Raw genomic sequence first — 27,798 nt, forward strand, 5'->3', positions numbered from 1 at the left:
ACTAGACAGTTGATGGATTTGAGACAAACGATAATCAAAGTAAGGCGAGAGAAGAGAAAATTGAACACGCGGTTTATAGTGGTTCGGCTTATATCAAGCCTACGTCCACTCTTCTTCACCGACGGCCTATTGGCTGGATTCCACTATGAACAAAAGAGAAGTTACAGCACAGCTTTGCCTTGATTCCACAAAAGTGTAGATGTTCTACCACACCTCCTCAAGATTTCTCACAAATATAAACTCTCTTTTGTATACAAGTATTCGCTCAGAGTAATTGTCTAAACAAAAAGGAGCTTCAGACTTTGGAATTCTTCTATCGCACACACCTCAAACAACTAAGACCTTCTTCCTTATATACTCATTTATGCCATCATACCCGTTGGCACTTTCCAAAGGAATTCCTCCAATCTACCCGTTGGACGGAATCAATTAGGAAGATTGTTCGAGCTATTAAAGGAACGTGTCGATAGCCCATCAATCATGTTCGCCCATACAATCAGGATCTCGGTTTCCATAAGTAAAACCTTCCAAGAATATTTAGGCAATCATCGAATCTTCAATTTATCGAATCAATCTCGATCAATCAAAGGATTCCGTTACGTCTTCTCCAGCCACGAGATCTTCTCCAGTTGATAAGATTAAATCCTTGACGGAACATCCGATTCGGATAACCTTTCTTCAACGGATTAGAGACTGTCAATGAGGATAGACTTTGAGTCTTGAGTATGGCTGTCCGGGAGGTCTTCGACTTTAAATAGCAGAGTCACGCAAGCCTTCGAGACTAGACTGATGGAAACGTTTTGTCAACTTCAAAACACTTCAAGAAGATTTCTCCAACACTTGGAACATATCTTACACGTAGTGACCCTGAGGAGACCTTTTCCTGAACAAAATGGAAGTCCACTTCAATATGTTTAGTGCGAGCATGTAAAACTGGGTTGGCAGTAAGAGCAATGGCTGATTTATTGTCACAAAAGAGATGTGTTGGACGAGGGAGAGAACATCCTATGTCACGAAGAACAAAACTGATCCAAGTAAGTTCGGCAGAGGTGGAAGCAAGAGCACGGTACTCGCTTCACGTAGAGGATCGATGATTTGTGGATTGCTTTTTAGCTGTCCAAGAAATGAGATAAGAGCCGAGATATGTGCGAAACCAGTTGTTGATCTTTGGTTTCGGTACATCCAGCCCACTCGCATCGAAAAACCATATAGAAGTAAGGAGCTTCGAGAATGAATGAAAATTCCGAGATTGATGGTACCTTTAACATATCGCAAAACCCTCTTGAGTTTATGAAGATCTGCAATAGTAGGTGTCTGTAATTTTTGACATAATGAATTCGTAGCATATGCAATATTAGGACGTGTTAAAGTCAGGTATTGAAGACCGCCAACTAAGCTTCGATACTCAATAGGACTGGATAGAGGAGTAGAATCATTTTTCAAAATGATTGGTCTTACGACGAGAGGAGTTGAGATAGGTTTGGTCCAACATATGAGCTCGAGTAAGAAGATCAATAGCATATTTAGTTTGGCAAAGAAATAGATGATCGAAGTATGTTTAACTTCAATGCCAAGAAAGTAATGTAGTGGACCAAGATCTTTCATATGAAAGCTGAGGCGAGAGAATGGATGAGATTAGAAAGCAAGCGAGAGGAACTTCCGGTTAAGACAATGTCATCAACATATAGTAGTAGAAGAATCGTATCAGTACCGGTGTGAAATACGAATAAGGATGGGTCGGTTGAGCTGCAAAAGAATCCACATTCAAGTAGGAAGTTCTGAACTTGTCAAACCAGGCTCGGGAGCTTGTTGAAGTCCATAGAGGGACTTCTTGAGGAGACAAACATGATGAGGTTTCTTGGGATCTTGAAAACCAGGAGGCTGCTCCATGTAAACTGTCTCATTAAGGGTACCATGTAAAAATGCATTTTTAACATCGAGTTGATGAATCGGCCAGTGTTTCATCATTGCAATAGAGAGAACTATTCGAATTTTAGCATGCTTGACAACAGGACTAAAAGTCTATGTAAAGTCTATTCCTTCTTCTTGATGAAAACCTTTAGCAACTAGTCAAGCTTTCGGTCTATCAAGACTACCATCATATGCAAGTTTTGTTTTAAACACCCACTTGTAACCAATCACATTCATTTGATTAGTTCTAGGGATTAATTCCCAAGTTCTATTCTGATAAAGTGCATCCATTTCTTCTGTCATGGCTTTATACCAGCCTTTATGTGCTAAAGCTTATTTAACTGATCTTGGTTTAGTGGGTACTTCATATACAGCAAGGCATGCATACCTGGGATTAGGTTTTGTAATACCAGACTTTGATTGAGTCTGCATAGAATGACTCGAAGTTGTTGCTTGTGAGGCATGAGGAAGAATGGCATGTTCAGATTCAACACTCATATTATCGGATGTTGATGTTTCAGATGAAGACATGTCTTGGTTCTGTACTGGTGAAGAGACTTCATCTTGTGTTGCTGTTATAGAGGTACCATGTGGTTGGGTTACATTTGATAGTGATGATGAATGATCAATATATGGTATTGTAACCTGCTGTGAAGGTTGAGAATCAGTTGTAGTGATATCTGCATTAGTCTGCAAATGTTCTGCATAAGTCTGTAAGAAAACAGGAGCTATTTCTTTGCTTCCTGATTCCATAAGTTGAGTCTCTTCTGCCCATAACCGATAGAGTGATGTGAGTGGTGCATACTCTGTTAAACATGTCTTAGTAAAAGGGAAAGAGTTTTCATCAAATAGAACATGTCTACTAATATACACACGACCTGTTGTAGGCACAAGACATCTGTAACATTTATGACGTTCACTGTATCCAATGAACACACATGTTAGTGATCTTGGATCAAACTTGTGCTGAGCATAGGGTCGTAAACATGGATAACATGCACATCCAAACACCCTGAGATGATCATAACTTGGCTCTTGTTGATATAATCTTCGTGAGGTGATTTGCATCTGCAATTTTGGTGTTGGAAGTATATTGATAATATAGTTAGCTGTTATGAATGCATCTACCCAATACTTCGGTGGAACTCTGCCATGATAAAGCATGGCAAGACCTAGTTCAACAATGTGGTGATGCTTCCTCTCAGAAATGCCATTCTATTCAGGTGTGTAAGGACAAGAGATGTGTTGTTTGATACCACAGTTCTGCAAATGAGTTTGAAACTTGTGGCTAATGAATTCTCCTCCACCATCACACCGAAATATCTTGATTTTCGACTCAAATTGATTCTCTACTTGCTTTTGAAATAGAACAAAGACATTATAAAAGTCTAACTTCAATTTCAATGGATATAACCAGCTAAACCGAGAGAAATTGTCTACAAAAAGAACATAGTATTTGAAATTCTGAAAAGAAGTAACTGGTGAAGGTCCCTAGATATCACAATGGATTTTCTGTAAGGGCATAGTAGATACAGATTCTAATGAAGGAAATGGCAAAGCTGTGGTCTTAGCAATTTAACAACTACTACACATGTTTTGCATTCTAGTACTGCACTGAATCAGTTGTTGGTTCCGCAGGTACTTCAAGACATTCGAATTAGTGTGTGCTAATCGTTGATGCCATGTATCCTCTCCTACTGCTTTCGTGTGTCTCGGGTTAGGAATGCTTTTGTTGTAACGTGAATTCACTTGATACGAGTCCTTTAATTTTCCTCACGAGCAGCGAGTTGCGTTGGTGCAATTGTCCTTTACATAGACACCAAATTTATCAAAAACAAATAAGCATGGATAGTCATCTGTTAGTCTAGATACTGACAGAAGATTCTTCTTTATATCAGGGACAATTAGCACATCATTTAAAGGCAATGAATTCATTTCAGTGTGTAGTAATGTGTTACCAGTATAGGTGATAGGTAAACATGATCCATCACCAATCATAATAGTGTCATAACCGGTATATCTAGAAGGATTCTGAAGTATACCAGGATCGGCCGTGATATGTGTAGTTGCACCAGTGTCTGGATACCACTCATTTCCTTTGGAGTCTTTGAGATGTATCGCTGCTAGAGCTGTTGGGATTTCCTCAGCTTGATAGGAATTATCAAAACGATACCAGCAATGTAAAGCATCATGTCCTGGTCTCTTGCAAATTTGACATTCTAATCTCATGCTGTCAGCTGATTTCTCATCCTATAAATCTTTGGGAAAGTTTAGACTTGAGTTGGGATAGGATCTTGTTTCTTGATATCTTTGTGAGGAACCAGTGTAAGGGCAAAATCCTGGATTAGTAACAAAACCAGAGGGGTTGTGAAATTGTTTAACTCTCTGACCCTCTTGTATGTAATTGATATTGTTTCGTCTGTAAATTGAACCTCTTCTAGGATATCTAAAGCCTCGACCTCTATTGTTAGGGAATCTTCCTCTTCCAGAGCTACGGCCTCCACGACTGTTCACCCTTAAAGTTCCAAAACCAGAATTGTACTGCATAGGTTCTCTGTCAAATTCTTCCATTTGTTGAACTTCTATTTTTCTTTGACTATAATATGCCAGATTGGGATTGTATGAACTCAATGAGTACCTTTGTAACCTCTCTTCAAACCTTTCTAGCTGAGATATCACCTCATCATAATCTGGTTGAGGTTTTAAACAGTAGATAGTGGTTTTAAAATTTTCATACTCAGATCCTAAACCCTCCAAAACTCCAAATAGCTTTGTTATTTCATCTATAGGCTTCCTATAGCATTGAGTTGATCACAGATCGATTTATATTCTCTAAGATACACCAGAGATCGATCTCGTTTATGACAAGCTTGCGGCTTTCCTCTCAACTCAAATTCCCTAGCCACAGATTTTTGTGTAAATCTATTTAGCAAGGTTTGCCATACCTCATAAGATGTTTCTAAGCCAATGATTAGGCTCACAATGTTTTCGGAAACAGCTCCGCTTATCCAGGATGATATCAGCTGATCAGTCTTTGTCCAATCAGTGTAATCTGGGTTTATAACTGAGATAGCTAGTATAAGCACCTAGAGGGGGGGTGAATAGGTGCACAAATAATTTCTCGAGATACGGAAGCGATTCTAGGCAAACGATAGAAAGGAAGTTCTCTTTTGATTAATAAAATACGATCAAAGTAAAGTAAAGAGTAAGGAAGAGAAAATTGAACACAAGGTTTATAGTGGTTCGGCTTATTCCAAGCCTACGTCCACTCTTCCGCACTGACAGCCCACCGGCTGGATTTCATTATGAACAAAAGAGAAGTTACAGCACAGCTTTTCCTTGATTCCACAGTGTAGATGTTCTACCACACTTCCTCAAGGTTTCTCACAAATATAGACTCTATTTTGTTTACAAGATTTCGCTCAACAAATGAATTGACTAAGAACAAGGAGCTTCAGACTTTGGAATTCTTCTATCGTGCACACTCTCGAACAACTGGAACGTCTTCCTTATATACTCCTTCATGCCATCATACCCGTTGGCACTTACCAAAGGAATTCCTCCAATCTACCCGTTGGACGGAATTAATTAGGAAGATCATTCGAGCTATTAAAGGAACATGTCTATAGCCCATCAATCATGTTCGCCCATACAATCAGGATCTCGGTTTCCATAAGTAGAACCTTCCAAGTATACTTTGCCAATCATCGGATCCTTAATCTTCGAATCAATTATGATCAAATAAAGGATTCCGTCATGTCATATCCAGCCAAGAGATCTTCTCCAGTCGATAAGGTCACATCCTTAATAAAACATCCAGTTCGGGATAGCCTTTCTTCAACGGATTAGAAAGCGTCAATGAGGATAGACTTTGAGTCTTGAGTCGGCTGTCCGGAGGTCTTCGAGACTTTAAATAGCGAGTCGCAAGCCTTCGAGACTAGATCGATGGAAACGTTTTGTCAACTTCAAAACACTTCAAGAGGATTTATCCAACAATCTCCCCATTTTTGATGGTGACAAAACTTTCTGCAGATTTGGACAACTTTGACGCAAAACATTTCTCAAACACATATGCATATCCTATAGAAATAAATAACTAAATGAATAACACTAGAATCGCAACCACAGAAAATAGGTTAGTCTAGTATGCAATAAAGCCATCCATAAGATATCAATAGTAGTTAATAATATAAGCAATCAAATCCAAATCCCAAATTCAGTCCACATCCAGACACGCAAGTCAAGTCAAACATCAAAACAAACCAAACAAGCCAAAAGCTCGACAAATTTAAGTTCAAAGTTTTCAAATCTCGCATCTCTCCCCTTTTTGTCGCATAAAAAAGGTTGAGATGAAAATGGAGTGGAGTCAAGAATGCTTGGGAACACGAACAAGCTGGAAATCTCCCATTGACTGAACGATGCCTTCCAACCTTTTCAAGTCTTCCTTTAGTTGTGCAACATCCTCACCCTTAGCATTAGCCTGAATCTGAAAAGAAAGGGCTTGGATCTAATCATTCAATGAACCCGAAGAAGCTTGACCTGCATTCTGCAAGTTCTGAACTTCGCATCCCAATGCATATATCTGACCTTGCATCTCCAAGAGAATATCCATAACTCTGCGAAAATCTGCTGAATTATCGGTCTGCGTACTGGCGTCGGCACGATCTAATGGAGTAAATGCAGACGATGGCAGATCAGCATAATCACGCAGATTTGGCGATGAAACATCATGACCTTCCTCAGGAAATTGAGAGGCATAGATGTCCTCTGGATCTACTGGAGAGCGACTGACTCCCTCACTGGTTGCAGGATATGAGGACATTCCTCTTTTCTCTTGATCTCCCCCTGTTTCCATGCCTTCAGGTGGAGAAGAGTTCTCCTCATGTTCTCCTTCTTCTTGATCTCTTTTCTCCTCTTCTTCTTTTTCAACTCTCTCTTTCTTAGCATCTCTTTCTTCTTCTTCTTCTTCTCTTTCCTCCGTTTCTTTTTCCTCGGCTTCTTTCTCTTCTCTTTCTTTGGTCCACTATTCTTAGTCTTTCTCTGGAACAGAACGACTCAGATTCTTCAATGCTATTGCAGAAATAGTTATGTTTTCCTCATCATCTTCATCATCAACGATGAGAGCTCTTCTTTTCTTGGATGGAGCATCCATGGGCTCCTTCCCTTTTCTTTTTGCTGCAGAAGAGATTTGATGAGTTTTGACTGGAGTCTTCTCCTTGAATTTCTCCAACGCCTTGCTTAGTTCCTTCAGACGCATTTTAGTCACCATTTTCAGTCCTACCACCATATGATCGCATGATCGAGCACATAAAATTTGCGGAGGCTGAATGTTCAGATGTCTGAATAACTTCGTCACAATACCTGGATAAAGAAGTTGACCTCTATCCTTCATCACTGCTCTATACATGTGGAACATAACAATGTGAGGAAGAGAAAACATTTTCCCAGTGATGATAGCATACATCAGCTTTGCCTCTGAACTTGAAACATCAGTCTTGGAAGTTGATTTCGGTCTGAGGCAATTGATCACAATCTTGTGAAGCAAAATGTTGAACGCACTCATCCTTAAGTAGGAAATATTTTCCTCTGTTCTCCTGTCCTCAACAAGTTCCAATGTAGCACGAGCAATAGAAACTTTGATCCGTTGATATCTTCCTCTCTCAACTCCTAACACATCTGCTAGCATATATCCATATCCACTACAAAGTCTTGATCTTTGACACTGAAAGAGAATCTATTCGCATCCAAGAAACTAAGATTTGAATAGAAATATGCAGTTAGTTAAGGATAGGCCTCTGTGGTGTCAGAGCAGAATTTTTCAAGTTGAAGATAACCGAACTTTTCCCTCAAGTTCACATTCATAGCATCCAGAAAATCAAAATCCACACTCCTAGGGTTTATCACCCCACGCTTCAGCAATTTTGAGTATAGATCCTTATGTTCCTTCGATCTAAACAACTCTCCCCTTTTTCCACGATTTTCCACCGCAACACCCATTCTCGGTTGAAATTGGATGTACAATTTGTCATCATCATTCCCATCTATCGGATTAAATCCCCAATCACGAGGATCACTTGGGATATTCGCAAGGGTTTCTTCTGCCACCCATTTACGAGCAATTCCCAAACTTTCCATTTTTCGCAAAAAGATATATTCATTTCCATATCCTTTGTCCTTAAGAAAATCATCGACATAGTTCAATGGAGTACTAGTCCCTTTTAAAGCACGATACAGCTTATAAATAAAAGAGGGCCTTTGAACTCTTACAAGATCTGCATCTTCAACGATTTCTTCCTTTTGTTGATGATCAACACCTTGAGGACTAGATGGAGGAGACGCGCTGCGAGAATGTTGTGGGCTCTGCTTTGCTGATTTGGAGACACTTCTTCTTGGTGAGATCGACGTGCATAGGCCCCTCACTCATTCGCCGTGGTCCCCCTTTGCGATCCTCGAAGACTTTCTTGAAGACGACATCTTTCTTAGTCTTTGAAAGATTCCTTGCTTGACTTTCCCAAGAAAGATGACAACTTTTCGAAGATTAAACAAGAGAGGAAAACAGGAATTGAAGATTGGTGCTTTTTAGGGTTTGGAATTAAGCGAAAAGAAACCGACTGTATATAAGACAGTCGAAAGGAGGGGATACCAAACGTCGTAATGGAAAGTGAAAAGATGCCTTAAAAATAACTGTCTTTTTTCGAAAAATGGTCATTTCAAAATAACTCCTTTTTCAAAAGGAAACGTTGCAATAATCACGTCAATTAAAGATAGCGGTTGAGATAACAATAATCAAACACGGTTGATGAACGTACCTTTTCAAGATGAGATTAGAGAGAGAATAACTTACAATCAAAGTCTTGGGTCAAAGTCTTATTTGTCGAGTCCGAGAGTCTCTAGACTTTAACTTCTTCAAACCTCAAAATGTTGAGTCGGAACGGATAATTTCAAATTGATTTTTCTCCAAAGGCTTTGTAAATATATCCGAGTTGGTTCTTTGAGTCAACAAACTAAATCGTAATTTTTCCATTTTGAACATGATCTCTAATGAAGTGATGTCGAATCTCTATATGCTTTGCTCTTGAGTGAAGAATTGGATTTTTGGTGAGATTGATTGCGCTGGTGTTGTCACATTTAATCTCCGTGCATGAATCTTCAATTCCAAAGTCTCTTAGCTGTTGTTTTATCCATAGAATTTGTGAACAACAACTTCCGAGAGCTACATACTCGCTGCTCGTGAGAGAGCTACCGTACTTTGCTTCCTTGAAAACCAAGACACCTTTGTCTTGCCTCCAAGTAGTTGACGTGTACTGAGGTGCTCTTTCTATCAACTCAGCATCCGGCTAAGTCTGCGTCTGAGTATCCAAGAAGAGTAAAGTCTCCCCTTTTAGGATACTAGAGACCAAAGCTTGAAGTTGATGCAATATATTTGATAATACGCTTTGCAACATTTAAATGAGATTCTTTAGGGTCGCTTGAAATCTGGCACAAATGCAAACACTAAACAAGATGTCGAGTCTAGAAGCGGTAAGATAAAGAAGTGAACCGATGATACTCTGTATAACTTTTGGTCAACTTTCTTTCATCCTTCATCTTTGTCTATCTTCAAGGAACTTGACATTGGTATATCAGCCTTTTTGCAATTGTCGGTCAAACTTTTTAACAAGATCATTAGCATATTTTTCTTGATGAATAAAAGTTCCTTCCTTCAGTTATTTCACTTGAAGTCCAAGAAAGAATGTTAACTCACCCATCATGCTCATTTCAAATTCATCTTGTATAGTCTTAGAGAATTTCTTGCACAGATTTTCATTAGAGGATCCAAAAATAATATCATCGACATATATTTGAACAAGCATAAAACTCTTGCTTTCTCTTTTAATAAAAAGAGTAGTGTCTACTTTACCTTTAACAAAACCATTTTCAATTAAAAACTTACTCACCGTCGTATCAAGCTCGAGGTGCTTGTTTTAAGCCATATAAGGCTTTTTGAGTCGAATACCGAGTCGGTTTCCTTGGGTCTTCAAACCTAAGTGGTTGTTCCACATAGACTTCCTCATGGATGAATCCATTTAGGAAGGCACTTTTGACATCCATTTGGAATAACCTGAAATTCTTATAACAAGCAAAAGCAAGTAATAATCGAATTGTTTCTAACCTTGCTACTGGTGCGTAAGTCTCATCATAGTCTATCCCTTCTTCTTGTGTGTATCCCTTGACCACGAGTCTTCCTTGTTTCTTATGACTTTTCCTTTCGTCCATCTTGTTCCGAAAACCCATTTAGCTCCAATAAAGACTTACCTTTTGGTTTAGGAGTCAATTCCCAGACATCATTAATCTTGAATTGCACGAGCTCTTCTTGCATAGCTTCAATCCAGCTTTCATCGGATAAAGCTTCTTCTATGCTTTTGGGTTCTATTTCAGAAATAAGAGCCACTGACACTAGACTCTTCGCGCCTTTTGGATCTTGTGCGAATTCCTTCATTGATGTCGCCAATAATAAGATCTTTGGGATGACTGGACTTATGTTTCCAGTTTCTGGTTAATTTGTCGATTGATGGTCACTTCCTTCACTTGAATCTTCACAGTCACTTGTTCTTGGTCCTTCAAATTCTCGAGCTATTTCTGAGATTTATACTTTGTAGAGTCGGAGCAGGTTCAAATTCTTCAAGATGAGTCTGAATGGATTCATTTTGCATAGAATCTTGGAATTTAACATTCATTGATTCTTCCTTTGTTTGAGTCTTCTTGTTGTAGACTCGTACGCTTTGCTTGTGGTTGAATATCTAAGGAAGATGCCTTCATCTAACTTTTCTTCAAACTTACCAACTCGATCATTTGCATTTTCAGTATAAAACATTTGCATCCGAATACATGAAAATATGAAACAATAGGCTTCTTTTCTTCGAATAGTTCATAGGGGTTTTTCGAGAATAAGTCTTAGAAAAACTCTATTAATAATATAACATGATGTAGAAGTTGCTTCAGCCCAAAAACGTGAAGAGATATTGCTTTCTATTAAAAGAGTTCTAGCCATTTCTTGAAGAGATCTATTCTTCCTTTCCACAACTCTGTTTTGCTTTGGAGTAAATGGAGAGGAGAACAAGTGCTGAAAGCCAGATTCATCACAAAATTTTGTAAAATCTTGATTTTCAAATTCACCTCAATGGTCTGTTCTTATACTTGAAATAACATAGCCCTTTTTCATTTTGAACCTTTTTAGCAAATTTTTTTAAAGTAAGAGAAAGTTTCAGACTTACTTGCCAATAAATATACCCAAGTAAATCGTGAGTAGTCATCCACAATTACTAGGCAGTATTTCTTACCTCCAATGCTTTGTGTTCTGGTTGGTCCAAAAAGATCCATATGCAGAAGCTGCAGTACACGGTTAGTGGAAACTTGATTTATTGGTTTAAAGGAATTTATTACATGTTTTCCCAATATACATGGTGTACATAGATCAGACTTTTGGTATGATAAAATGGGTAGACCACGAACAAGCTTCTTTGCTGAAATTTTGGCTATCTGCTTCATATTGATATGCCCAAGCTTTCTGTGCCATAAGTTTGCTTCGTCTTGGATTGAGATTAGACATTGCGATTCATCTGGTTTCACATCCAAGAGGTAGATATTTCCATGTCTTCGACCCATGAATGACTGAGTAGAATCTTTACTAATTCTGAACATATTCTCTCTTGAAAGTTGATTTTGAAACCGGTATCACATAGTTGACTAATCGAGCAAATTGTAATTAAGTCCTTCCACTAAGGAAACATTGCTGATTGTGAGGTTTCCAATCTTTACAGTTCCAAATCCCACAATTTTTCCTTTGTTGTTTCCTCCAAAAGAGACTTTTCCACCATTTACTCGAACAAGCATTATGAAGTAATTTGAGTCTCTGTCATGTGTCTTGAGCATCCACTATCCGAGATACCATTTTACATTTTTCTTGATAGTGACCTGCATTTAAAAAAGAAACTCAAACCTTCTTTGGTACCCATATTTTCTTGGGTCCATTGGTGTTAGTATGATATGCAGTTTTTGCCCATACCTTTTAACAGGTTTCCAAATCATAGGACATTCTTTTTCAAAATGATCTCGCACTATTGCACTTTGAGCATCCGAGAGCATTGCGATCTGGTTTTACAAAGATCCTTTTAAAATGATTTTTGTAAGCATCTCTTGTGGGTCTTTGTTTGATTCTTTCCTTCACTTTAGGAAAATCAATTAAAGGAATGGTTTCAAGAGTCATTCCCAAACCAGATTTATTGAAATAAGGTCTTTGAACGAGAGAGAATTTTTTCCGGTTTCTCGGATCTTATAGAAAATCTTTTGGAAATATTTGAGATATCACTTTTCAAGAATGCATTTTCTTTTAAAAGATTATCTTCACTTTCTTTAAGAGAAGAAACATTCTTGTCTAAACATTTCACTTTTCCATTCAAAATATTTTCCTGTTGTTTTAGAGCAGAATTTTCCTTCTTGAGTTCGGAAATTCTTTTAAGAGAAGTCTTAAGACTAAAACACAATTCATCAATGTATTTTGAAACTTTAATAGGGATTTTGAAGTTACTTACCTCAATTTCACTTTCTGAATCTGAATCTGTCTCGGAGTTTGAATCTGAATCCGATTGTGCCATTAGACATATATTGGCATAATCATCATCACTTTCTTCACACTCGTATCACCCGGGTTTCGCTTTAAGAGCCTTTCGATACTTTTCAATTTTTCCTTTCTTCTACCTCAGAAGAGGACAGTTGGGTCTGATGTGTCCCTTTTTCTTATATTCAAAACAGACTACATCTTTGTTTGATTCATCATCCTCAACAAACTTAGTCTCATTTGCTTTTGAAAACTTTGTTTCTTTGGATTGAATCTTCTTCCTTTTCGTTCAGCTTTCGAATCTTCTTATCATGAGAGCAAGCTCCTCATCATCCATATCGTCTTCAAAATCTGTAACATCAGAATCATCATTAGATTTTAATGCAATGGATTTCTTACCTTTAGGGTCTTCGTCTTCATTGATTAATTTCACTTCATAAGATTGAAGAGTCCCGACCAACTCATCAACAAATAGTGGCATGATTCTTTGGGTCTCTCGATTGAGGTCTTTATGTGATTCCAATCCTTGGAGAGTCCACGCAATAGCTTGTTTACCTTCATGGGATCGAAATTGGTTGACCTTGATTTTCAAGACCATTCACGATTTCTGTAAACGACTAAACATATCGTTATAGATTCTCCCGATTTCATTTTGAAGGATTCATATTGACCGAGGAGAATGTTGATTCTAGTCTCTTTCACTCGATTGGTTCATTCATAGGTAATATGTAATCTATCCCAGACTTCTTTAGCTGTAACACAAGAAGATATTATGTTATATTCAGTAGGAGATAAAGCACAATATAAAGAATAAATTGCTTTTGCCTCAAGAGCTTGTCTCTTGATTATCTCTTCCTGAGTCATTTCGCTAGACTCAACAGTATATTTTCCTCTTTCTGAGACAGATGCAGCTTTAGGAATGATTCATTTTTCTACAACATCCCATTCCAGAGGATCCTTTGATCTTAGGAACGCCTTCATCTTGTTTTTCCATATGTTGTAATCCTTTCCATCAAAGTAAGGCGGTCTGGTATTGTTTTGCCCTTCTACCAGCCCTAAAGCCAACATACTAGCCATGGATCTTTAACTGAAGTAAAACACTTCAAACAAAGTGAGTACACAGTGCTCGATACCAATTGAGATAGCTAGTATAAGCACCTAGAGGGGGTGAATAGGTGCACAAATAATTTTTCGAGATACGGAAGCGATTCTAGGCAAACGATAGAAAGGAAGTTCTCTTTTGATTAATAAAATACGATCAAAGTAAAGTAAAGAGTAAGGAAGAGAAAATTGAACACAAGGTTTATAGTGGTTCGTCTTATTCCAAGCCTACATCCACTCTTCCGCACCGACAGCCCACCGGGGCTGGATTTCACTATGAACAAAAAGAAGTTACAGCAGAGTTTTCCTTGATTCCACAAGTGTAGATGTTCTACCACACTTCCTCAAGGTTTCTCACAAATATAGACTCTCTTTTGTTTACAAGATTTCGCTCAACAAATGAATTGACTAAGAACAAGGAGCTTCAGACTTTGGAATTCTTCTATCATGCACACTCTCGAACAACTAGAACGTCTTCCTTATATACTCCTTCATGCCATCATACCCGTTGGCACTTACCAAAGGAATTCCTCCAATCTACCCGTTAGACGGAATTAATTAGGAAGATCATTCGAGCTATTAAAGGAACATGTCGATAGCCCATCAATCATGTTCGCCCATACAATCAGGATCTCGGTTTCCATAAGTAGAACCTTCCAAGTATACTTTGCCAATCATCGGATCCTTAATCTTCGAATCAATTATGATCAAATAAAGGATTCCATCATGTCATATCCAGCAAAGAGATCTTCTCTAGTCGATAAGGTCACATCCTTAATAAAACATCAGGATTGGATAGCCTTTCTTCAACGGATTAGAAAGCTGTCAATGAGGATAGACTTTGAGTCTTGAGTCGGCTGTCCGGAGGTCTTCAGACTTTAAATAGCGAGTCGCAAGCCTTCGGACTAGACTGATGGAAACGTTTTGTCAACTTCAAAACACTTCAAGAGGATTTCTCCAACAATAACTTCAGTTTCACACCCTTCTATTTCAATCTGCAGCATTCGAGGAGGTGATGGAATATCACCATTAATGAAGCCAAAGAGTTCCTGACTTCTCAAAAATCTGTGGATCTGTGCTTGCCATAACAGAAAATTATCTTCGGCAAGTTTGATTGTGACAAAATTAGAGATGTTCACATGTATTGGGAAAGGATACTTCTGTGTTCTCCCTGCCATTATTCTATTCACTTCAGCTTTGAAGAAGATGATAACGGCAAAGATAGTATGATAGTAACCTCAATTACCGTGATACTACGATCTGCTGCAACTTCAGTTTCTTCACTTTGATTTGATGAATGATTGCTAAATAGGCCTTTCTAACAGGTATGATCTACCGCTTTGATACCATGTGAAGATAAAGAAACATAACTGAAGATATGAAGATGAAGAAACATAATTGAAGCTGTGAAGATGAAGGAACAGGGCGAAGAACTAAAAAGAACTTGACAATGTGAAGAAGGAGAGATGTGTCGAAGACCCAGGAGGATCAATCAAGAAACTTTGATTTCATTTGTTTCTATATGATTGTAATACATACTCTGTATATCTTGAATCGGCAATGAACAAGCAAGATTTGTACACATGCTCTTCCTCTCTATCTCTTCTTCTTCTGTAAAAAATATAGAACATTCATGTTCAGGAATCTCCTATCTATTTTCTTGCATACTCTCGCTCAGCTCAAAATGACTCTGCTAAGACTCCTTATATGTCTTTCCTATTGAAGAAGACGAAGATACAACAGAAAAACTAACTTTCACAAGACTATTTTTCAATCTGTTTTATTTCTCAACTGAATAACTGCTCACGAGTCTTCATGAGTTGGCAATCCGTGTCGGTCTTCATCACAAATTCTTCACCATTGATGATGATCCATATCACTCTTCATCACGATCGTTTATTTGAGTTGTCGTGTCTTCTCCAGTCTGTGTTATCTACTTTGTTGCTTTGCAGCTCTCCCTTCTTTCTAATCTCAGCCTCTGTTCTTTTTCCTTTAATATCAATCTCAGCTTCTGTTCTTTCTCCTTTAATATCAGTCGGTGTTTTTGATTTATACTCCTTAACAGTTACTTAAAGATTTGATATGAATTGCTGTGAGGTGAAGTCGTGTTACCTTCGTGTTGTGTTTGCGATGAAAATGAGATGAGTATGTTATTTGAATGCACATATATATATATATATATATATATATATATATATAGGCGGTGAGGGGACATGAGAGGACATCTTCGAAGGTGGAAATTGTCGTGGTTTGACCAAGGGGAAGGACTTTCAGACTTACGACTTTTTCTTTCGCAGCTTCACATGTTCGATTTTAACCGTGTAGAAACCTTCAATCATGGGCGGCGTCGGAGTTTTTTAAAAGAGATGGGTTTAAATTAATGGATTAGCTCGCGGATTACTCGGCCGCAAATGTGGGCTACGACAACTTGAGAAACTATCGTATTATATTGAACCAAAGATGGCTCGTGAAGTAGTCTTATGTATCGGATTCATTTTGGGGGAGAGAAGGTCCATTTTCGCAAGGAATTGTTCTCACTTGTGTAACTAAGTTGACGCAGGAACCTTCAATAGGCATTAAAAGGGTAAATTATACAGGAAGATGTAGGTCTGCTTTAGGTCTAATGACTCCATCAAAGTATGCTAAACATGACTAGGGAATCATCAACGGAAAAGGAGATGAGCTGCCGTGGCTATGCTAATTCTCTCCATCTCTACCCGCTTAAAGAAATGTGAAAAAATCAATAACCATCATACCGTAGGGAGGAATAGTAGCGTCACCGATGTAAAGATTGGCTGATGAAATTGATTTGTGCAGTTTTATATGGCCGTTTGCTATCATGCCATACATGATCAAGTTAAATAAAATTACCATTTGAAGTATTTTTGTGTGTCATTGGGAGTGTCGGCAGCTAGTTAATTGCTAATGTTCTCCTCTATCGACTCTGGCAATTCCTATTCAATTAGATTGGGTAATTACGGAATTACAAAGGTATGTGACTTTTGAGTGTAATTATCATTAAAGTTTGTATGCATGAAAATAGATTGGCAGATCAAGTCCTTAATTCTCATTAGAGCTTAGTAAGATCTGCGAATTCGTTTGAAAGATTGAAAAATTATTACAAAGAAATTATGTGATTCGATACTTGTGGGTTATTTGGTGTAATTGGAAATTGGAAAACATTAAAATTATCACGAGATATTTTCACCGTCTTTATTTGTAAAAAAAATTGTTCATTTATAAATTATATATCGTTTATACCAAACAATGTACATGATATGATGCGAATATACGCAATTTTATTGCTGCAATTACCAAACAATAGATAAGATATAATAAAACCCATGAATTTCATATCTTATCATATCCAGTCTTATCTTTATTAGAAATCCAGACAACGAACGTAGCCTACGAGTATGTAAATCATGCAAACAAGTGACTCGCAATATTTTAATAGAAATGAGTCTAATACCATAAAATTGGAGTAGAAACTAAGTCTAATACCATATTAGAAAGTTCACCCCAAAAGTTTAAGCACATAGGTAAAAAGAGATCCGCATGTACATCAAAAGCACATAAAGCACGTATATAAGTGATCCGCAATATTTTAATAGAAACGAATATATTTCTTGTGTAATTATTTATTTTTGCTTAATACAATGATTTCCAACATCAGCACATAAAATAATGTAACAAATTTATAATTTTACTGATGACCGATTCGCAGAGCATGATAACATCCCCTGAGACAATAGCAGATGACGTTCATTTGACTGCTAAATTGCGTTTACTGGGCAAAACAGAATTTGAAAATTCTAGAGAATTGGTGATGTCGGTTAATCACACACGTTTCCAGCGTCCTCTTAGTCAGTGTCGCTGATTATCTCAATTTTGTTCTGATCTTGTTATGACTTGGCCAATTATCTATGCTACGAAGAATTATCTATCTCACCTCTGGCAACAAATCACCCAGTAATGAAATACTCAAATGTTTTTGAATTTCCAACAAGAACGTATGTAAATTATTTGCGTCATTTTGCCTTATTGAATATAGTAGTTCTCTCGGAGAGCGTATATTGCACTTTCGAAGGCATGCGAATCAGCAACTTGCTGAATCAACCAAAGCCCTTTGTCTCATCCATAATTTAAGAGGGATCATCTACGGCTTATAGGTTTGGAATAAGGACTTTGCAATTATGAACGCATGAAACTTTTTCAAAGAGTGGGCAACTGGAAGAGTTTTTGAAATTATAGAATGTGATTTTGATGGTACTATAAATCTATTATTTTTGTTTTATAACGCTGTAGTATAGTTATGAAAATCAGCGAGGCCTCATTCAATTAAAGAAAAAATAATACTTTTGTGTATTCTAAAATGTCATGACACCATAAATTATAAGATCTTACATTTTACAACGGGGAAAAGTGTCAAAAAAAGTCCTAAACATTTTGTCTTTGTGCCGATTTAGTCATAAACTTTTTTTTGTGCCAATTTAGCATAAACCTTTTTAAGTTGTGTCAATTCAGTCATTTCCGACCAATTTTGGCTGGATTTTGTTGATTTGAACGCCGACCGGCCGACGTGACCTTATCGGCGCCGATGTGAACAACTTTTTAATAATATTTTAATATTTTTATTTTTATTTTTTATATTTTTCTTTTTTTTTTTATTCTCTTCTTCTTCCTCTAGTCGGTCGTCGGACCTCGGCCACCAGCCAGAGGCGACAGCTGGCGAGGTTGACCTCGACCTTGACCTCGACCTCACTAGCCACCTCGCTAGTGCCCGCGAGGGCGGTCTTGCGCTGGGTGGCAAGGCTCGCCCTCGTCGGATCTAGTGAGGGTCGAGGCCAACGAAGCTCGACCTCGCCAAATTCGGTGAGGGCGAGCCTCGCCCACCTGACGCGAGGCTACCCTCGAGGCCTGGGCGGCGAGCCCCACCAGCTCGGCGCGAGGAGGCGGCTTCGCTTGAGCTATCGATTTTCAATCCGTCGCGATCAATTTCCTCTCACCCATCTCTACCATAACCCTAGCAATGGCGGCATCCCCCTCTCGCTAGTTCGGAGAGATGTCGGCGGTGGTGAACCTGACGAAGGGCGCAATATGGAAGATCTGCGAGTGCGAGCTCGTTTGGGAGAGCGAGGTGAAGCCGATCGTGTAGGTGGTGGACATGAAGATGGTGAAGACCCTCGGTAACTAGAACCAGAACCCGGGCGGTGCCGGCGCCATGGAGAGGGAGCAGCAGAGGTTCCGGATGGTGCTTTTTGATGGGACCCACATGTAGCAGGGCATGCTCGCGATGCGGCACAACCACCTCATCAACTCGAGGCTGCCTCCTCACAAGGGCAGCCTCGTGCGGCATCGAGGCTCGCCCTCATCAAATGGCGAGGTGGCCGACGAGGTCGAGGTTGAGGTCGACCTCACTAGCCGTCGCCTTTGGCCGTCGCCGAGGTCCGGCGACCGGCTGGAGGAAGAAGAGAATAAAAAAATAAAAAATAAAAAGAAAAGAATATTAAAATATTATTAAAAGTTGTATATATCAGCACCAATTAAGCCACGTCAGCCGGCCATCATCTAGTCAGCAAAATCCGGTCAAAATTGGCCAGAAACGACTGAATTGACACAACATAAAAATGTTTATGACTAAATCGACACAAAAACAAAAGGTTTAGAACTTTTTTGGCACTTCTCACTTTTACAACGTTTTCCACATACTTGTGGTTAAAACACCATTGGTCATCGTAAAATATCACAAAATACACAAAACAATTCCATTTGCACTTGATTACAATTATAAAAAAAATGACATTGTAAAAGACAAAAAATATTTTAGAACGTTTTGCTTTTCAGTTAAGGTGAGCAAAATGTCGTAAATTAAAATTTTGTGCTTAAGGAAATTTTGAATCTAAATTCATTTATATAGAGCGAACGCCTTTACAACGTCATAAATCCATGTACTATGATGTTCTATACTAGTTAGTTATGGTAGCTAAAGGTGGTTGGCCAAGTGGTGGCAATATTTATTTTCCTAGTTGGAGTTTCTCCAAACCATCTCTTGTTCATCGCATAGAAAAATTATGGATTCATCCTGATTCCTAAATAAAAATAGCATCTGCACATCTGAAGCATTATCATTTAGTAATATTAAGCCCACATAAATTGCATTATAATTGGACTGAGTTAAGTGAGGTAGGTCTGACCTTAACAGGATTATCTGGACTAAGCTCAAGAGAACACAAAATTCAGCCAAGACTATAGTAGTTAAAATTTCACATATGGGATGCACGAAAGGAAGTTAAATTAGAAACGACTGCAACAAGAAAGCATATGAAGCTCAAAACTTTGGTCATTGGATAGGGAATGAAAGAGATATCTTATTTTCTCGTCTTGAATATTACACAATTTCTTTCTTATAATGAAAGAGTCGGATTTATTCCCCACTCTCCTTCACTTTATTTACCGTATTTTCCGCTAGGAACACCCTAGCTAGAGGATGATCAAACCACGCCAAGGTCCTTGAGCGAGGACTCTTGAACATTGACAAAAGGGTAAATCTCGTATCGGAAGTTGCAGCTCCCGCCAACCACTCGCCCACCTTCCTTTCCGTCGCAACAGCTCGGAAGATCGCCGATTGCGCCCTACAGATACTCCTTGCACTCGGTCACCGACAGATCCCTCGTGCACTGCACCAATCCGTACATCTTCGTCTTATCCTCCAGTCCCATCTCTCCAGTCGCGTACAGCTTTGGCACCGTGTAAGCCTCCTCGACCAGCCAGGTCAGTAGCCCCCTTACCATGAGGTGGAGCAGAAGTGGAAGAGAGGGTCGGCGCCGAGGGTGGCCTGGAGGAGGAGGGCAGAACAGAGCGAGAGCAAGACAAAGCGGGCCGAAGACATGTCATTACTTAAAGATTTGATATAGTCGCGACCTTCCCGAATTTTTTAAAGGTGAATTATTCGAAAGGGCTAATGGATTACTAAATCCGAAGACTTGGCACGGACCCTCTCAAATCATACCAATCGCGACTTGATGTTAAGAAATTAATTTATTCAAACATGTAATTATACTCAATTTAGAGTCGCCACTAACCAATTAGGACTGGTTAGAAACCCAAGTAAAGTATGAGAGAATACTTTACTATTGCGAACTAGAGATTCAGTAGGTCCGGGAACATGGTTACGCTAAATTAGTCTTCGCCCTTTCGGTACCTTTTTATTTTAATTTTAAAAATATTTTGCAGACAATGTTGATTAATTTAAACTTAAGCTATTGATATACAAATTGTGGTCATGTGGGTGCACAATCAATAAAATAACATTCAAATAAAAAAAAATGCTAATAAAAATGCATGTCCTAAACATGATTTCTAAATGACATGACACCTAATTTTTCTTTTTCTTTCAAAAATGTTAATTATATGCAATCTTAATTTAACTTAATATGCATGAATTTATTTTAATGACATGCGAGATGCAATTCATATGGTATGACTTAAACTTATCACTATATGTATGCAATCTAATTTATATAATCCTAAATATGCATGTGTTACGTGATATGGGATGAATGACATGGTATTTCTACATGCATACTCTTTTATGATTTTTTTTCATGATGATTCATTTTTTAATGCATATATGCAACATATGCTAAATAATGATGATATGAAATGAGATTAATTATGAATTAACCTATTAACTAACCAAGGAAATGATCTTTAGTTTTTCTTTCTTTTTTAATGACATAATGTTTTTTATTGAAAAGAAAGTAACTTAATGGTGCAATGATCATCTTTTAGTATTTTCTTTTTAAAACAATTAAACTATAACTCATATGGCATGCATAACATTTTTTGTTCCTCTTTTTGTTTTACTAAATGAAAATTGACTTAATCTAAAAACATCTAAGTGTGTTGCTTTAATATGAAATGTGTATGGACCTAAGCACCTAAGTTCTAGATATGACAATATTTTACTAATAAACAAATTCTAATTAAACCTATTATGCAAATTAATTAATATGTACCTAATATTTTTGGATTCTTTTTATTGAAATTTGGAATTAAAAAAAAAACTAATTAGACTAACTAAAGTGAATGATATTCTAATTTATTTTAGGAATCAATTTAACTTAAACTATATCTTATCTTAAAAGCTATATAAAAAATCAAGACATGCCAACATTATTTAAAATTAGCCTAACAAAAATCACCCATCTAAAAGTATAATCTAAAAATTATAATCCTATAAATGCAATTCTAATTTACTAACCCTAAAAATACAGTCTTAATTTACTAAACCTAAATGCTCTAATGCAATATTTAGATTTTTATGTACTTTTTGATTTTTTTGATTTTTTTAATCTTTCCAAACAAGTAATTATTTTAAAAGAATGAAGATAAGAATTAAAATAACCGAAAAAAAATAATCTGTTGTCTCACGGATTAAATTAACAATTATTTTAACTCTATAATGATTTAACAATTGAAATGCTATCAAAATTCCTAAAAATTAAAGTAATTAAAAAAAATGTCCCGCGTCTTACGGGTCAAATTAATAATTACCATAATTTGGGATAATATACATGTAGTTAATGCCTACGAGATTTATAAAAAAAAAAAAAAAACACATCTCAATATTCTAAATTGAACAATAATAACAAAATAAATAAAATAAAGAAAAACAAACTACCTAATTTGCTTTTCTCTTTTTCTTTTGTTTTTTTTTCCTTTTCCCTTTGCTTCCAAAAGAGAAGCTCGGCAGCTCGTACGGCTGGCCAGGACTGATCGTTGGTTTGGCAAAGGGAACTCCGGCAAAGGCGGATCGACAGGAACGGGGCGGCACCCGGGCAGCAGGGACAACCGGCGGAACAGGGGTGTCGCGGTCGGAGCTGAATCGGCGGTAGCTTCGCGGACAGGGCGTTGCAGGCGGAGGACTCCAACGGTGGGCGAGTCGCGGGCGTCGGCGGCGGAATTTGGAACAGTGGGCGAGTGACGATGATGATCAGTGACTCGGGCAAGAACAGAGGCGCGGAGCAATGGCGTCGTGGTGCAGCAAGGCAGTGACTTCGTCGGAGGGGAGTTTGGCGGTGCTCGTGGAGATGCAGGGACGTTGGTTGCTCGAGGTTGCAGCGGAGGTGCTGGATCAACGGCGTTGGCGACGGATGGAGAGCAGGGGCATCAGAGGAAGCATCGCGACTTCGGGGACTGTTCTTCAATCGTCGTCGCCGGCACTGGTGTGGGTCGCGGACGGACGAGCGGAGGCGTCGATTGAGTTGGCGCGGCAGCCGGCGTGGGAACTCGGCGTTACAGTGAATCGGGGCAGCATCAACGACTGGTACAATGGGCAGGGCGATGGTCGTCGGGCTCCGAGCGGCGTTGATGGTGCAGTGGCCGGCGCGGGGGCAGAGCGGTGAAGGCACCGACGAGATTTGGTGGCGAGCGGGTTGCAGAGTCGTGGGGGTGCTCGCGGCTGTGGAGGCATGACGGAGGTCCGGATACGAGCGTCAGCAGCAGGGCTAGCACGGGTGCTCGCAGATGGAGGCTGACAGCGGGCGGCGCAGGGGCGCGGCGGCATGGGCTGCAGCGGAGCGGCGTGGGGACTCGCGGAGAAGGAAACCCATGAAGAAGATCAACAGTGCACAACTTTTTTTCTTTATTATTTTTTTCTTTCTCTCTCCCTCACGTCACTTCTCTCTGCCGATCACTGTAGCGGCTGTAATTTCAGCAGAAGTTTTTCCTTCTGCTGCTGCTGACTTTTGCTTCTCTTCTCAAAAAACTTTTCTTTTTTCTTCTTTTGTGTTGATTTTCGAACTAAGAGAAGCCTCCCCACACTTTTTTTTTTCCCTTCAGTTTTTTTTTTTTTCTTCGACGAAAGACGAAGAGAAGCCCCCTCCCATTTTCACGTCTCGCACCCTCTATTTATAAAGTGAAAACTCAAATTTGTTTCCGCCGGTGAAGATTTTCGCTCAACTTCTCAACAACAAAGTGGCTCTAAAATTACACGGTTGAGTTTTTGAATTCAAAATTATTTTTAAAAAGTTTTCCTCTAATCAAAGATTATCTTCTATTTCTATCTTCTAAATTTAAATGAGGTGTCAACATATATGAATGTGCTGTGAGGTGAAGTCGTGTCACCTTCGTGTTGTGTTTGCAATGAGAATATGAAGAGTATGCTGCATGCATATATATATAATAGAGCTGAAAATGTTGACTTTGACTATTCAATTGAGTGGCACGAACCTTATCAACTCTCCAGAGATGTTTCAACCAATAACACCGTCACAAACTGTTTGTGGACGATAAACGATGTTGATTGGCACCGAGAGTGAAAAAGTAGCCAAAGACAACATGTTTTTCCTTGTACATCATGGAAGTACCAAATGAAGTGCTGGATAAGTTGGAAAAGGCAATTGAGTCAATCCTCAAAGAGCAATAATATGTCGATATTCAATCGCTTCAATCCTTGATCTTAATTAATATTAAGCGAGTTATCTTGACAATGTGAATAGATTTTTGGATCTTGAATTTAGAGGATCTATGCAAATACTCGAAGGGTATGATAAACAAATGGATCACATAGGTGCGCATGACATAGTTATCAAAAGTGAAACATGCACATATATTGAGAGGCTGATGAATTTATAAAAGTCATATTTTGCAAAGCTGTCTAAATAATATGAATTCTTGCATTTTCTAATATATTCTACTTGAGTAAGAATCGAACACATTTCAAGAAACAATTAAGTGAACATAAGAAATCACATTAAAAATGTAAGCTCTGGTTGTAGTATGATCGAATCTGTCAAGCCAAAGTGAGGTGAAGATTCGACCGAGAGCTGCCGCGACTCGCAGGTTCGGCCTAATAGCCATTATTCTTGAACCACTAAGCAAGTGATTTGTTTTTTACTTGCTTTTTTAGTCCACTTTTGAGGCACGACCAATTACTGAGCTTGAATTCTAGAAATCGAAGTTTCTTATTTTTGTACTTTTCTTCTTTTTCTTAGGGGGTGGGTCTTTCTCGGTATTGGCTTTTGATTCGAGTGGATGGTGAGGACCAGCAAAGCGCACCACCTATGTCGAGGACCAGAAATGGCAGCCATCCACTAACTTTTCCATTAAATTTCAATTCGCTACAGAAGAATAGTTGCGGTCATGGGGCAAAATTGCTCCTTATCTCGTCAATTATTACAAAAAAAAAAAGAAGAGGAAGAAGGGTCACACATTTCGTTGCTACGTAGGTATCATAATGAAAACAAAATGACGAAATGAAAACTAGTTCAAAAGTCAACAGTTGTCCCTTCGGAATTTCGAGTATATCTTTGGATAATTCAATATGAGACAATTCTTTTTAGTGGTATTATCCTCAAGAAGGTGCATGGAACCTCATGTCACGGATTGCTACGTAGGCCCATGATAGTCGAATTATAATAAGGACAAAAGAAGTAAATCCATTTCCGCTCCCGGAAAGATGTAGACTCTCATGGCCGTGGACACGTGAATAACTATGGTAGACAGTTTTTTTCTTCTTCTTCTTATTGTTTCTCGATATGATCATATCTAGTGATCGTATTATAGATTAATATAAAATGTCATAGATCGGTCGATAAAACGAGCACATTTTTAGTTGTAATTATTGGTTTTTCACAACGAGTGAGTATATTTTTTTTTTTTCATAGACTTTCATATTAGAATTATGTGTTATAAACTCAAATAACTAAGCCTCGGTTGTCCCAAGAGGTGGCTGGTCAAGTGGTGACAATATTCATTTTCTTGACTAGTCGAATCTACCTTTGGGTATATAGATTTACGTTTTCGCGATAATTATTTGGAGTCTGCATGAGTGGATTTTCTCAAGGCTAAAAATCCCCCCACCCTACTCTCCTTTTTTGGGATAAAATTATCAAAATTAGTCATAACTTTATTATATGAATGCCAATTCGATTCTAAATTTTTTAATTTTGTCAATATGACCTTAAATTTTTACTTGAAATTCCAATGTAACTCTTCCAGAAATTACCGTCCAATATTACTACATGGTGATCCCCAATAACTCCACATCAGCTTGCCATGTAGGATAGCTCATGTTGATCGAATGCCATGTCAGCAATTTTCGGCTACAATTGGTCGGAAGAATTACATTAAAATTTCCCATAAAGGCTTAAGTTTAAATTGACAAAATTGAGAAGTTTATGACTCCTTCGGTTATTATCCCTCTTTTTCATGTAGTCAAATGTTCTTGGCCGAGCGCCGTTGCCAGCCTCAGGAAGCCGCCATCCCGACCATTGAAGCCCTCGCCGCTGCCGAGTCAACCCGCCCCACGTCTCCCTACTAGGGGTGTGCAAATACCTAGGAACCGCCCGGACCGCTCGGAACCGGCGGTTCTTGAGTGAACTGGTCTGGTTCCCGATTCCAATTTTGGGAACCGGTGGGAACCGGTCCGGTTCCCGGTTCCAATTTTGGGAACTGGTGAGAACCGGTCCGGTTCCCGGTTCCATGGGCGAATCCACCCGCCCACCCACCGGACCGGACCGGTTCCCTTTTAATATTAAAAAAAAAAATTACTAAAACTGAATACAAAGCAATTGTTTTTTGGCAATTGTTTCATGTTGCCGAGATGAATACAAAGCTGAATATTGGGAAATTCTTATGCTTTTTGGTTGTTTAGTTTATATATTAATATAATGATGAAGGTGATGTATTCAATAAAGTCTTGTTTAGTTTCACCTCCTTTGATTTGTTTGTGCAACTTGTGATATTTTGCCGAACCCGATGAGGGATATGTCTAGTTCATAGCTTTAGGAGAGACCCATTTTTCCTGAACATTTACTACTCTCTCCGCCTCTATATCAACTTACGTACATCCATTCCTTCATTGGTTGCATTTATAGTTGCAGCAAATGAATCTTTGTTCCACGTACTTAAATTTGGTTTTTCTTTATTTGGCTTGCTTTGATGTCACGTAGTCGTTCTATGTTGAAAACCAAAATTGTTTCGCGTCAAGATCGGTTCCATGGATCCACTCGGGAACCGGACCGGACTGGCGGATGCAGTTCCCAGTGGATCCATGCAACAAACGAGTGGATCCTAGTTCCAATTTTTCAGAACCGGTCCTTAGCGGGCGGTTCCCAGTTTTAGATCGGGAACCGCCCGCCCGGACCATACACGCCCCTACTCCCTACCTCTCTGTTAGGATTGTCAAAGACACCCCCGGTCTCTCTCTCTCTCTCCCTCCCTCTCTCCCTAAGGTCTCCCTCTCTCCCAAAGGGTAGGGAGTAAGAATTGTGGATTTCTATTTTTCCTTCACTTCTTTTTATTTTTTATTTTTGGGATTATGTATTTAACATTACACTTGGGTGGTGTAAGAGCATGTGCCCACCAAGATCCTGATCGAAGGAACCTCTCTCCCAAAGGGTAGGGAGTAAGAATTGTGGATTTCTATTTTTCCTTCACTTCTTTTTATTTTTTATTTTTGGGATTATGTATTTAACATTACACGTGGGTGGTGTAAGAGCATGTGCCCACCAAGATCCTGATCGAAGGAAAATATAAACCTTACTCAATAGTGTTGGTGACCATGGAGAAGAGATCAACTCTACTAGGCTTTACTTATTCTATACGAAAGACTTAAAGAATCGCGCGATGCATGTAAGTTATTTGTTTGGCATTTTAAAAGTAAACATTCGAGTCATAGTAATACATTTCAAAAAAAAAAAAGAGAGAGAGAGAGAGGATATGATTGGATATATCAATAATTGAACACAACCATGGAAATTCTCTTTACCTAGGGTATTGAATGGTCACGAACGGGAAATGTATTTCCAAAATAATAATAGGTTCTGCACCAACCATTCCGGAAACATTTTCCACATACAAAATATTGGCAAAATGGCGTTGTAGACTAAAAAGTTTTACGTATCAACTTGTGGATGGTCAGATTATCATCATATATACACAAGAACTGTAATTTCTATGTTGCCACAACTGCAAAATATAGACTCGTGGATAGCCCCAGTTACGCTAACTTAAAACATAGCAAGAACATTTATGTAAGAAATTATTCATGACATATTGATGAAGACATCAAATTTTTATTTACAGCTATATAAACCATTCGAATGATAAAAGAGTCTCAGGAAAATTCCCAAACTCGCCTTCACTTTATTTACCATGTATTACACTGGGAACACCCTAGC

At 38.6% G+C, this 27,798-nt stretch overlaps 1 protein-coding gene across 1 annotated transcript in view; it reads right to left on the reverse strand.

Moving 5' to 3' along the window:
* LOC104439852 (cysteine-rich repeat secretory protein 38) overlaps positions 1–18,968 on the reverse strand; it is a 28,691-nt gene extending 9,723 nt beyond the window's left edge. Inside the window, exon 1 of the mRNA XM_039300085.1 lies at positions 18,693–18,968. Within this exon, the coding sequence (XP_039156019.1) occupies positions 18,693–18,968 (276 nt within the window). The remainder of the gene's footprint in view (positions 1–18,692) is intronic.
* Positions 18,969–27,798: the final 8,830 nt, after the last annotated feature.

Source organism: Eucalyptus grandis, chromosome 8 (genome assembly GCF_016545825.1).
Source record: "Eucalyptus grandis isolate ANBG69807.140 chromosome 8, ASM1654582v1, whole genome shotgun sequence".
NCBI classification, from domain to species: Eukaryota; Viridiplantae; Streptophyta; class Magnoliopsida; order Myrtales; family Myrtaceae; genus Eucalyptus; species Eucalyptus grandis.